This window comes from Gopherus flavomarginatus, chromosome 1, assembly GCF_025201925.1.
Source record: "Gopherus flavomarginatus isolate rGopFla2 chromosome 1, rGopFla2.mat.asm, whole genome shotgun sequence".
Lineage (NCBI taxonomy): Eukaryota > Metazoa > Chordata > Testudines > Testudinidae > Gopherus > Gopherus flavomarginatus.
In genome coordinates this window covers 107,575,291-107,589,561 of record NC_066617.1, presented here as the reverse complement: position 1 = coordinate 107,589,561, position 14,271 = coordinate 107,575,291, and the positions used below count along the sequence as shown (strand labels likewise).

Genomic DNA, 14,271 nt, shown 5'->3' with positions numbered 1-14,271 from the left:
GCCCATTAAGGACCATCAGCTACACAACTGACCCATTGAGAGAGGGCAAATACACCTTGTAACTCAGCAAAGTATGCAGGAACTTACCCATGTGACTCCAGACTCCATTTTGCTGTAATTTTCCATAGTAAGAACAAAGAAGTGTTCTTACACCTGGAAAAAGCCTATAAAAGGCTAATGCCTCATCTCCATCTTGTCTTCAATCCTGCTTCTTACCTCTGGAGGGACTTTGCTACAAACTGAAGCTCTGAACAAAGGACTGATGACCCATCCCAGCGGGGGATGTACTCCAGAGACTTGATTTGAACCTGCAGTTTATTCCATCACTGCTACAAGCCTGAACTAAGAACTTTGCCATTACTGTATGTAATTGATTCCATTTAACCAATTCTAGCTCTCATCTATATCTTTTTCCTTTTATGAATAAACCTTTAGATTTTAGATTCTAAAGGATTGGCAACAGCGTGATTTGTGGGTAAGATCTGATTTGTTTATTGACCTGGGTCTGGGGCTCAATTATTTGGGATCAAGAGAACCCGTTTTCTTTTATTGGGGTGTTGGTTTTCATAACCATTCATTCTCAGGACAAGTGGCACTGGTGGTGATACTGGGAGACTGGAGTGTCTAAGGGAATTGCTTGTGACTTGTGGTTAGCCAGTGGGGTGAGACCAAAGTCCTCTTTGTCTGGTTGGTTTGGTTTGCCTTAGAGGTAGAAAAACCCCAGCCTTGGGCTGGAACTGCCCTGTTTGAGCAATTTGTCCTGAATTGGCACTCTCAGTTGGGTCCCGCCAGAAGTGCATTGTCACACATGGTTGTTAAGCCACGGTGGCTCTTTTTTAGTTCTTTTACTGTGTTTTTTAATTTGGGGTATACATTTAAGTTGGGCCTCTATTATTGTGTCTTTGAAAAGTGTCCATGCAGCTTGCAGGGATTTCACTCTAGTCACTGTACCTTTTAATTTCTGTTTAACTAACCTCCTTCCAATCAAATTTAGATAGGCAGGCACCAAGGGACAGTTCTTCCAGAGAACAGAATGCTGTGAATGTGTCTTGGAGAAACTGACACAGCCAGTACTTCAGTTTTTGAACACCTGAAAGGTAGCAACCTAACCTCCACAGCTTGGACAGCCATGAGAGAGTCAACTGTGGAAGATTTGTCTTTTGAAAGCAATTACTTGAGGCACTGACCGGATGTATTTCATGATGCAGGAATATAGATGGAAGAAAAACTTTAGGGCAGGGGAGAGCGAGATGATGACTATCAGCAATAGCCACAGTATAAGCTTGAAGGTCATGCACTGAAGTTTTGGCATCAGACTGGCCAGGATCTCTCAGTCAAAAGAATTCCAAAACAAGGTAATCAAACTACTCTCCCCTGCAGGTTCTTACCAGTTTTATTTTTGAGGCCAAGTTCTCTGGTAGTTTTGCTCTTAGCTGATTTGTCTCTTTGAATGTAGCTGAAAATCCACTAAGGAAAGCCAAATCTTGCATTAACACTAAACCAGGTACTTCTTTGTCTGTGGTCTACAAGAAAAATACAATTTCTAGTTAGTTCTGGTTTTGTTTTTTTAAAATCCACAGTGACTCACTCACGCATCTCTCAAATCTTTCTCCAGATTAGAGAGCTAATTAACACCTAACCCAACCTCAATACTAGAATAAGGGTTATTTTAAAATCTCTCTCTCACTACTACACGCAAGTTTAGGCAAACAGTGAAAGAAATACTTTTTTAAAATGCAGGAAAAGAAAATTAAATTTATACAACATCTGACAGTTTAATGAACAGATTTAAGTACCGTAATTAAGTTAACTCTTAAATAAACATACCAAATAACCTCTCCATACTGTCTGTTTGCTGCTTTCTTTTAACATTCCAGAATGGGCATCTTCAGCTGAAATAAATAAATGGTTCCAAAAGTCACCATTTTAGTACATTCTATTAATTACCTTCATCTCTTGCAAATTAAAGCTTAAAATGTTACAAAAAAGAATGTAAATGGGTCACAGAGCCACAAGTTGTCTGCATTACTAATGAATTATTGGTTAGGTGGTGACAAGTTGCTTGACACTATACACTAAGATAAATGAAGTTGTACCTGCTCTGAGAATCTTTTATATAAATACTAAATACCTAGACACTGTTCTAAGGCAAAGAATATTAATTTTGGCAGGTATATAATTTCCTGTTGTACAGTATTAGATCTAGTATTTAGTACAATGCATTCAAAAAGATTTTCTAGGATTTATTCTCCTCTGTCTAAAAGATCAACTTTCTAAGACTATCAGTATAATACTGAAAATGTTATTGAATACAACAATTTATCTGTAATGTCAGATTCATATAATACCTAATCTTAGCAGTGATATAATCCTTTTCAGCAAAGAATCCCCAAAAGCTTTAAAAGTAACTCTGGGAGGTAATGACATTTTATAGAGGGATAGACTGAGGAAAAGGGGTTAAAATGATTTGCCAAGGTCAAGCAGCAATTCAACGGCAGAGACAGAAATAGAGCACAGGAGATGGTATTCACAGTACAAGATGACATCACCTGAACAAATGGCTGGCATTTGACAGTTATTTAAAAAAAAATTTGAAAGTAAGGTTTGTCTATTAGCATACCATAATGTACCACCATGTGAGTGCCTTGTATTCAGTAGGCAGGCCAATAAAGGAGATGCTTCTAATATACTGGACAATAGTCCAGCTTTCCCTACTCCTAAGCATCCACAAGTGTCTGGAGTTGGAAGAGGACTATATTTTATAGGAGACAGTTTATTTTCCCAGAGTAATGGTCAGCGTAGTGTACACCAGTGGCTCTCTACCCTTCCAGAACACTGGACCCCTTTTAGGAGTCTGATTTCTCTTGCATCTCCTGAAGTTTCACTTCATTTAAAAACCACTTGCTTACAAAATCAGACACTAAAAATACAAAAAAGTGTCACAGCACACTACTACTGAAAAATTGCTTACTTTCTCATTTTTACCATATAAAATAAATCAACTGGAATATAAATATCGCACTTACGTTTCAGCGTATAGTACACAGAGCAGTATCAACAAGTCATTCTATGAAATTTTAGTTTGCACTGACTTCTAGTGCTTTTTATGTAGCCTGTTGTAAAACTAAGCAAATATGTAGATGAGTTGATGTATCCCCTGGAAGACCTCTGTGTACCCCCAGGGTTACACATACCCCTGGTTGAGAACCACTGGTGTTCTTAATAACCAACTATTTGTACAAATATCTGAAGAGGTATGGAAAACTGGAGCACCTACAGAGGAAGCAGCATGGAAGTTCACAGGTGAGCAAAATTTTAAAATTCCACTTAAAAGCCTATAGGACTTAAAAAAATCAGCACCTTGAAGTACAGATTGATGAGAGTACACACCTTCTGTCACAGTAGCCTTAAAGTGCATGTTTTTAAGAATTCCATGTGAACTTCAACAGGAAAATACTCCATTAACAGCAAACATACAGTTATGTCAGCTTTGTCAACATGGTCTTTTTTCCTTTAGCTTTATTAAATGCAGTCTATTTGTTTATTGTAGCACCCGCTACAGGGTAAGTTGTTTCCAGACAGACAAGAGGAAACAGTGCACCAGTAAGGACAGACAGATGATGCTACAAAACAAAGGGCTGACCCTTTAAAGAAGGCTGAAGGCCCAAGCACAGCCTGCTGTTGATTTCAGTTAAGAATGGAAGCTGGGATAGGAAGGAATACTGACAAGCCATGCAAGCTTCTAGGTCTGGCTACAAAGAGCAGGTATGAAGCAAAACCAGGTGTGGGGGGGTATTCACCAAAAGAGTTGGACAAGGACCCCAGGCATGGCTGCGTAAGAAAGGCCCTGAAACGAAAGCTAGAGACTGACATGGGGTAAGAAGTTGTTTGGATAAAGGCCCAGTTCACCTTGCAACACTAGTACCAAGAAAAATACTGGTTTTCCCACTGATGATTGAAAACATAAACCAGTTCTTACCTTCCTTAGGACTGTCAAAAACAACTACTGTCACATTGGTAGAAGGATTTTTTGGTTTTGCTACAAAGAATATATTGTTAGCGGCTTGTAAAGATGGATGAACAGATTGCAGATCCTTCAGAGTGATGTTGGCAGGAACCGCAGGGTCTAGGACAAGCATTGGCACTTTAATGCAGTGTGTCAGTAAACACTCCAGGTGCTTCTCACTAGAACAAAATATCAAATGTATACTTAATGCCAATAGAAAATTAACATATCGTTAATATTTGGGAGACAATATACAGAAGTCTGCTAGCAGCATTTCTTTGAATACTTCTGACCATGTTTCTCTAAAATCTGCCCCCTGTTATAATTTTAAGTGGCTTACTATTCTGGAAGAAGGAAAGAGGGTTGTTTTGCTAAAAAAATTCTATGGCTATAACTTTAACTTATCCACATTATCGCTGACCTCATACCATCACCACTACCACCACCACAAAAATCCCCAGAAACCATTAAAGAAAAGATCCTGTTTACTATGTAAACATTTGTAAAAACTGTGGTTTAACCCAAACGATCTTTAAACTACAGCAAACCAAGCAAGTTGCCGTGCAGAATGGGGGGTGGGAATCTATACTATCCCATCACCATTACTAGCTCTCCATCCCCAGCTAACCTTAAAAAGGTAGTTTTCCAAACAGGCTATGAGAAATCTGGCCCACAATATGGACTATAATAACCAGATTTGTCATCCTGAAACGAGGAATGCCAGAGAGGTGACCTTGGTAACCATCACTGGTTCAGAGAGTACCACAGCTTTCCATCCCCATATTTTAAAAACACTGAGTAAAGTTCATATCAGAAAGGCCATTCTTGTTGGGGAAAGCCCAGACAGTGACTAAAAATCTTCACACAAGTATATTATGAAGCATTTGGAATAAAGCTTTACATACAGCTTATACAATTAAATTTCAGATTTTATTCCCATTGTCCATATAAGGGAAATACTGTGGAAATCTTTACATAGCTCCTGAGACCTACGACCAAATAGATCAGAAAAGCAGTAATGTAATATCTAGAATGCAATACGTACCAACATGATACCTGTATATTATATGCAGTTACTTGTGACACTATGCAGGTAGAAGGAAAGGTGAATACAGTATAAAAGAGAATCTTTAATGCTTTTGGGTTATACAGGACTCTGTTTAATATACACTGGGCCAACCTTTAAAATGTAAATTATGTGTCAACAGACAACAAGTCCAAACTTCTAAACATCACAAACTTTCACTTGTGGAGAAGCACACCCATTTTTACAATATTCCCATTATCTTTGTTCAGTGCACATACTTGTGATTTTAAATTGCTTGATATGATACAAAAGATAAGAATGCACTGCTCACCAGAGACCAAACATACCGCATTAACTGACAAATTAATTTCAAATGAAAACGTAAGCCATCTCTTGCTTTCTTTTACTTCATTATTTAAGGCCATAAAAATTTACCTCTTTTTAGGTGGTTCTGTTGTATTTTTCCCAAGCATTTCCCTAAACAAAAAATAAAGTTACATTAAATTACACTGAGTCAATTATAAAGAATTTGGGCTGAATATTCAAACATCTAGGCCTAGAATGTCTTGTGAAACTGAATGATTTCCATAACAGAACACTCCACTATAATTACTCCAGAAGACATGAAGGAAAATATATTTGCAGAAGAAGGAAACACATGGTCTTGTGAGTAAGGCATATGACAGGGACTCAGGTGACTTAAGTCCTATATCTGACTCTGCTCCAGCCTTCCTGTGTGAGCTTTGGTAAGGCATTCAATTTGTGTGTCTCAGTTTCTCCATCTATAAAATGGAGATAATAATATTTCCTTACCTCACATTGGTATTGTGAGGCTAAATTCATGAATACACCTCTACCTCGATATAACACAACCTGATATAACACAAATTTGGATATAACACGGTAAAGCAGTGCTCCGGTGGGGCAGTGTTGTGCACTCCGGTGGATCAAAGCAAGTTCAATTTAACACGGTTTCACCTATAATGCGGTAAGATTTTTTGGCTCCCAAGGGCAGCATTATATCGAGGTACAGGTGTATTTGTAAAACACGAATTCTTGGGAGGAAAAACTAGATTAAATAGATATGTAAAAATTGTAAGGTTATCAAAGCCAGGACTGTGCCCATATTGGAAAGCAGCTAGCACATTTTGATGGCTATTGCTATGTAAATAATAATAAAGTATTATTAATAAAATGCCACATGCACACTGAATTTCACTTTTTAATTGGACAATTAACGTTAACAACCTAGCTACAGACCGTAATACATGAAAAATGGATTAACATTATCTTTTATTTACTTTTGTTTTTGTTGTTTTTAATTCCAATTGAACACTGTAACAGCTTGAGTAACAGAACACCTATTCTAGGTGGTGAATAGATTAGGTAAAAAGCCTAAAGAGTTGCTCACCAAGAACTGAATCAAATGTTCCAGAACAACATAGCCTGCAGCAACAGCAGCAGCAGCAGCACCATTTGTTCTCTGAATAGTGGGCTGCCTAGGGTTTGAAGTCTTTGGTGGGCAATTTTATAACACAGTAAGGCTTAAATAGGTGTGTCCAGCACAAGTTAATACCTAAAAAACTGAAGCCTTGAATGTTGCAATGCATGATTTTTGCTATTCCCTTGCCCTGTGGAGCTAACTAATCTGTTTTAGATCTTCAAGTGAAGTATATCCTTCTCTGCACAGTCTTAGCTTTTATGATACTCAAACCTGAACTTTAAAAGGAGCACTCAAGCACAGGTTTTAATGAAAGTTTTCACGAAGCCCAAATACAAAGAACTCTTTCATTGTGTTTTCAAAAAGTTTAGCACAAATAAGGTTTATCTCCTATTTTAAAAAAAAAACCTCTCTCTTGGTTTCAGAGTTCTGAAACCAAACCAAAATTCGTTGTTATTTGTAGAGAGCCACTTTTGTGCATGGCACTTTAAAAACAAGAGATATGACAAGGTCATAAGAAATTAGTATTTTCTTTGTATTTGAAAGGTTGCCCAAATAGTTAGCTCTTCACTGCTGGCAGGAGTTTTGAAGGAAGCTCATTTTGATGAAGGCCAAGTGTAAAAAAGCAAGGAAATAAAACTGAAAAGTCTTAGTTTCACTGTCCATGCAGAGTAACATGGGGGAAAAAAACGGAGAGTATCCATTAAGCATTACTGTAGCCAGCTAGAAACAAGTGTCTCCATTGAACAGATTCTTACCTCATTATTTTCTGTTCTTCCTCCATCTGTTCTCTAACCTGTTGCAACTCTTTGATCAGCTCAACATCTGTACCATTCACCCAGGTGTACACCACATCAATTGGCATGGGCAAACAAAGTCTACATAAACCACAAGAAAGAGCAATATAACCTATTTACAAGAGTATGACAGTAGCCTGGACTACATTGTAATAAAAAAAACAGTTGAAACTCATGAACTGTGTGTTAAAAACTGAACAAAGTAAAATGCCGCTCTCTGTGTATTATCTATTATACAAAAGCTTTTAACACAACACTGCAGAAATAAAACTAAGAGAAGTTGATAGACAAAGTGATCATCTGCATCAAACTTTAGTGGTCAAAATGTTAGTTATACTCAATGAGAGACTGCTTTAACATGGTCCTATTTCACTCCAATTTTTTTATCCAATGACTTTGAATAACCTATTAAAATAATAGTGTTTCAAATCCTTTGGCTTAATCAAAACAACTACCTGATTCAGAATAATAGTGTTGTCATCCTGTTCTAGCCAAGTCAACTGCATAAAATAATTTAATAATATGCATACACTTGAGACAAAAACCTGTACTTACAACCCAATGCAATCCCCCCAGTAATCAGAAATCAACTCCACTCAAGCAGAATTTTGTCCTTATCTTTCATTATCTCCATCTAAACTTGAGTTTTTTGAACGTACAAAAACTCAGAATTTGATTGAACTTTTTTTTTTTAAACTAACACCCTCCTGCATAATAATCTTTCAGCCAAAAAAGAAGCCAGCAAGGTCTGAATTTATAACAGACTTTTGTTAAACGTTCAAACACCCAAAAGTACTAGCTAATTAAATACAGGGTTTCTTTCAGCCAAATAAAAATGAACTTCAAATACTGATCTGGATTCAACAGGTTTGACTAGTTTGAGTTAGGTTCAGTGCCTCTACAGAATTTAGTTTTAGCTAAGTAAATTATATATTTATCATGTCTACTAAAGTCTTGAAATGCTGACACTCAATGTTAGGCTATTTATTATCTCAGAGCATTGCATTACTTTTAATCAATAAGGCTTGTATAAATTTCTTAGTGAGATTGGTAGACTTATGTTCTCACATGAATGACATGACAATCATCCCCTGAAAAAATAAACTTAATTTCCTTTTGATCTATCAACTGCTTTTAATATTGTTGACCACAAGGTGGTGTTAGCAAGGATAGATGGTATTCGAAGGGGAAAGAACAGAACTGTTCAACAGGACAGACATTACTGGATAATTGCTCCATTGTCTCAAGAGCTCTCTCACATAGCCATACTGCAGGGCTTTAGTCTGTCGCTCCTGTTTAACCTGTATGTGAGGTTGCTAGAAGAGACTGAGAAACTATCTGGATTGCAGTCCCACCAGTATGCTAGAGAAACTCAAGTCTACAGCTCAGCTTTACCAGACCTGGAGATAAAAGTTTAGTTGAATGGATTTCCTAGCATCTGGTCAGGTGTGAGTCCTGAATGAAAGTCAGTTAGCTGAAACTCAGATAAGACAAAGATCATGCTGGAAAAAAATCAACCATAGAAAATAACTGTTTCTTCAGTTGTTCACAACTGAAAGGTGCCTTTTGGATCCTCAGCTGCTTCTGGGTGTTAAATATAGCAGTGGTGGTCAACAATGTTTTCTATCTTCACTTGGCTTGGAAGTTGCAATGGTTCCTTTTTTATGCCGATTCCACCGCAGCTATCTGTGCTTTTGTCACCTCTGGAATGGATTACTATGAGGCAGTGTTTCCCAAACTTGGGATGTCACTTGTGTAGGGAAAGACCTGGCGGGCCGGGCTGGTTTGTTTACCTGCCGTGTCGGCAGATCTGGCCAATCGTAGTTCCCACTGGCCGCGGTTTGCTGCTCCAGGCCAATGGGAGCTGCTGGAAGCAGCACGGGCCGAGGGATGTATTGGCTGCCGCTTCCAGCAGCTCCCATTGCCCTGAAGCAGCGAACCGTGGCCAGTGGGGGCCACGATTAAAGAGACCTGCAGACGCGGCAAATACACAAACTGGCCCAGCCCATCAGGGGCTTTCCCTACACAAGCACCGTCCCAAGTTTGGGAAACACTGCTATAATGCATTCTGCATGAGGCTACTTCTGAAAAACACAGAAAGCTCTGTTTCTGGGGAATATAGATATTCACTCTGCGGTATGTCACATGAAGTGTTTTTGACCCATCAGACCCATCATGCCTTAGTATCCAAGTAACAAGAGCTCTTTTTGTGGGTTGTGACTAGATGAACTATTCAGGCAGACAATCCCTAGAGCTGTATGTCTAAATCCTGGGAGTTTTAAGTGGAAGGGCCTTGACTCTGGAATTTGCTTCCCTCCTTAGTCCAACAAGCCTAAGTATGTTGACTTTCTGGCTATGGTGCAAGGCCTATTATTCTCCTTTTGAGGAGCTGACTGAAAAATAATCTCAATTGCAATTCTTTCTTAAATTATGTGAGATTTTTAGTGCTAGCTTTGACTGTTAAAATGTATTATTTTTAAACTGTCACTAACACTAAATATGGATATATCATTATATCAATTAGAAGTACAGTATAAGCTACTATATTTAAAATGTGCCTATTACAGCACTGCCATATTCAGCCACATAATTTATAAATAAAATTAGGGAAAGAAACATTTTATGGTTATATGTATTTGGCCATAAAAACATTATATCTCAGTTATAATACTGATTTGACATGTCTGGTCTCCATTAGCAGGAAATATAAAACAATCAGTGTCCACAAGATTAGAAAACGCAACTTCACTTAACTGTTTGTATGTGCATAATCTGAAGGCTGCTCTTAAAATTGTTTCCAAACTCTCAGCTATATATATTTTTTTAAACAATTCCATATAAACCTAACATCGTCGTGGGATGAATGGTTACCAATAAACACTAATAAAAATTAAGTATTTTACAAAGGTTATACATAATAGAGTACAGTGATTAACTATCACTAGGATTATTCAATAGCATTAAGGGAGAACATTTTAGTTCTTCAATCAATCTTTTTCCAAGTTTTTAGTAAATTTTGAATTGCCTCTTCAAAAAATAACTTACAAACTTTTACATCTCAAAAGGTATGTTATCGTATTATTTAGATTAAATTTAAAAGGAAATTAAAAAAGGCTACTTCAGCATCTTCCTCTTCAATTGCTCAGTATAAAGTCTCTCTGTGAGGTGTTCTGCATAAAGCGGATCACTTCACACATCTGATGTGGAATTTAATATTAAAAGAAACTTTGAAATTTGGGAGGTTTCCAGACAATAAAACAATTGTCTTTTTTTTTTTTTTAAGTGTTACTTTTACCACACCTCCCTTCTTTCCCCCACATGGCCCCACTTCCCAATTGCCGGCCAAGGAAGTTGGGGGTCAGATCTTATTTGACCAGGAAATGGGAGCTGATAGCTCTGAAGAGGGAATTTAGTTGCAGCTTTGGGAATTTGTTGCTTCTTCCATTGGAGATCCAGAGACTACCAGGCTCACCTCCTATAGCTGCTTCTATATTTGTGTGGTGAGGCTCACAGAGTAGATAAGAACTCTCTTAACCACTTGCTGGCACAGTCCTACTACAAGTCCTAGCTCTTTCTCTTCCTCCCCACCATCAGCTTTCCAATTTCTTCCCATCTCCCTGAGCCCAGATTACAACTCTGCTACTCCATTCCCTATGCCTGGAGCCTCACTCTGTTCCTTCTTGGCTCCCCATCTCCTGCGTCTTTTTCTCTTCCCAAGCCTCACTCAATATCTTCCCCCCACCTTCCCATCTATTCGTGGCCTTCGCTTGTTGTGTCACATTAAATTTAAATTGTATGCTCTATAGTACTGGGCAGGGATTACCTCTTCACTTGCTTTGTCTGGCACCCAGCGCTTTTTGGCACACTCAAATATTATTTGGTTATGTCCCAGAACAGGATACAATATAAATTCAACAACAAACAAGGGCTGTTAATAGATGGAGGAGGAAGGACAAAGGTGAAAATCATACTATCATATAGTTAACATGTAGAATCTCACATGCAAGACTGAAGAAGCAAGTTTTTAAGATTATTAATGAAAGGAGGAAAGTGACCTGGTGAACAGTATTGTAGTAAGCATTATACATACCACAGACAGCATGAAAGTAAGACAAAGAGAAGGCAAGGAGGAGGTATTGAGGCTAATGTGTCTCATGGGACCAGACAGCAAGTGTGAAAAATTGGGACGGGGTAAGGGGCAATAGGCACCTATATAAGACAAAGCCCCAAATATCAGGACTGTCCCTATAAAATCGGGACATCTGGTCACCTCTACTCATGGAAATACTGAAAGAGACCAGGCTGGAGATGAAAGAAAAGCTGCAATGTTAAGCCTTAAAAGCAAGAACAAGAAATTGTCCTTGTCCTTACAACTATCTAGTACAATTTCTTATAATTATTAATAATAAAATCACCAGTTTTTTAAATCACTCGCAAAATACAAATTTGTACTGGTTTTTTAAGCATAAGTATGTGTTTCCTATGTACATAAGTGAAATGTTAACTTTATGATGTTATTGAAGAAAGTCACATCACAATGTATAATAGTTTGTCAAGTAATGGAGATATTCTTTTATTGTTTTTAAAAGGCACTACGCCAGAGATCTAAACAAAGCGGGGAGGGATAGCTCAGTGGTTTGAGCATTGACGTGCTAAACCCAGAGTCGTGAGTTCAATCCTTGAGAGGGTCATTTGGGGACTGGTCCTACTTTGAGCAGGGGGTTGGACTAGATGACCTCCTGAGGTCCCTTCCAACCCTAATATTCTATGAATCTTAAGTAGAAAATGTACTAGCATGTTCCCAAAAACTGTACCGCTCACTGCCGTAAACTGTTAGATCACTTGATATCTGAAAGAGATGTGTTTTACTTTCCATCCATTTAAATATTTGTTTACTTTCATGGGAACAATTCTCTCACGCCCAATTTGTTGTGGGTCCCTCCTTTTCATTCAGTTTCATTTCAGAGCATAAACACAGACAGGATAGAAAGTATCAAAATCAGAACTCCTCTATCTACAGGTTATGCAAAAAGCAAAAGCAGCATCATGTCTGTAAAATCTCACAAAAAGATTCCACCAGCCCCACACTGATTCAGCTCACGTGCTAAGGATATCCAGTTAATCATATTCCCAGGATTAGGTAACAAGGAAGACTAGAACTACTGTAGCTGACAGATGCAAGAAAAATACACCCCTAAACCAAAGTCATTTTTCGTATGCCAATTTCAGGAAAACTGCAACATGGAGTAGCTAATTGTATACAAATCTCCTGACAAACCTCCCAATACCGCAGACCCCTTCCCATCACACCTGACAGAGCAAGCGTAAAGGCCAGCTAATGAATTCAAAATATTGAGTTGCTCTGGGGCCTACTATGAAAACTTTAGGACTTGCCCAGTCACCAGTTCCACTCATTCACTAATCCTTCAGCTCAAGAGTGGCAAAAGTCTCCTCTATAAGGAAGCATTCTCTGAAGAACCAAAGCAGAAAAGAATTAGGCTGCACATTGCAAAACAGAACCGACTATATCCATAGAACAGTGTTGAGATTTGCATGCCCTTTTTGGACAGACCCCACCGTTTTATCTAAATTCCTGTACCTAGTTTACCATAGTGACAGGCATTTTAGAAATAGATATGGATAGAGAAAGACAGAGCAAAAGGCTCCACTGCATAGTTCTGCAGAAACATTTCAGCTCTAAACTAACGATTATCATCTATAAGAGCTACAAAAGTGTCCACTTACCTTTATCTACTGATCTTTTTGAGGGTGGGGAGGTAAGCGGAAGCAGTGGGAGGTCTAACGCACTACAACAAAATGTACAGTAGAGAACAATCCTGTACTAGCAGGGGGACAGACTACATGATCTAAGCCCTCCTCGCCCCACCAACTAATTTACGTGGTCCTATGACCCAATACATTTTAACTCTGATTCAGCATCTAATTTTCAGTGAGGTCTTCTTTTTTAGACAAGTTTCCAACTGAGCTTACTGAGACTAAAATAAACCAAACAACTTACATTAAGTAGCTTCTCCCACATTATAGCCCACAGGCATACTGACTTCCTGACCAGCAGACCCCATGATTATTCAAAAAGTGAACTAAAACACCATTAAGAGGCCTCCCCAGAGTTGTCACAACTGAAGAATTTATATGACTCAGGCTTCACTCTGATGTGACCAGTTTCTATGATTTAAAATCATTCAGTTTGAAAGGTCCTCTTTCTCCATGCCTTGTGACATTTTCCACTTAATAATGACCTCCATACAAGATGAAGGAAAACTTACAACATACGGAAAACAACTTCCTGAGTTATTAAAATAAACCAAGTTGGAACTTTACTTGTGTATTTATATGCACACACTTTAATATGCAAAATTAGTCACTTTTCCCTTCTGCAGTGCTAAAAAGAACTATTTTGTTCAGTCCAGACTGATGTGCTAATGTAGTGTAAAAAATGCTATTAAACAAGTTTAAAATCTGAGTTCTCATGTCACTATCGCTTCCAATTTACATTTTCTGATTTAATACATACAGTGTAAAAACAAATACAACTTCAGTACAGACTTAAAATTTGTAGGAAGAAAAACATCCAGCTATACAGTATGTTACTACATCTTAAACATCAGGCAAACACACACAATAGCTAAATATGCAACACTATAACCCCAAGAGTTATACCAGAGCTTACCGATTCTGAAATGATTTGCCAGCAACGTTGTCTCTATAAGAATCAAACAAAACATGATACTGGTCTCGACTCCACTCCAGGACAACCTACAAAGAAAGAAAACTTGGAGTCACATTCATTTTAAATTAGAATTAATGATCATTTACTTATCTCCCTTCAAACCCTTTACTATTTTTTATATATATATATAATTCAAGTATGACGTGCACGTTAGTACACACAAACCAGAAATTAACCAAAGAAAAAAATGCCACATTTAATCTCCAAACACAGATCGAACCTGAAATCCAGGACACATTAAGTAATGAC

The 14,271-nt window shown here is 38.0% G+C and overlaps 1 protein-coding gene across 1 annotated transcript in view; it reads right to left on the bottom strand.

Annotated features, from left to right (window-relative positions):
* GNPTAB (N-acetylglucosamine-1-phosphate transferase subunits alpha and beta) overlaps positions 1-14,271 on the bottom strand; it is a 62,909-nt gene that overhangs the window by 35,113 nt on the left and 13,525 nt on the right. Inside the window, exons 2-7 of the mRNA XM_050945469.1 lie at positions 13,963-14,048; positions 7,233-7,352; positions 5,469-5,510; positions 3,980-4,185; positions 1,828-1,892; positions 1,389-1,523 (exon numbers count right to left, since the gene is read on the bottom strand). Of these exons, the coding sequence (XP_050801426.1) occupies positions 1,389-1,523; positions 1,828-1,892; positions 3,980-4,185; positions 5,469-5,510; positions 7,233-7,352; positions 13,963-14,048 (654 nt within the window). The remainder of the gene's footprint in view (positions 1-1,388; positions 1,524-1,827; positions 1,893-3,979; positions 4,186-5,468; positions 5,511-7,232; positions 7,353-13,962; positions 14,049-14,271) is intronic.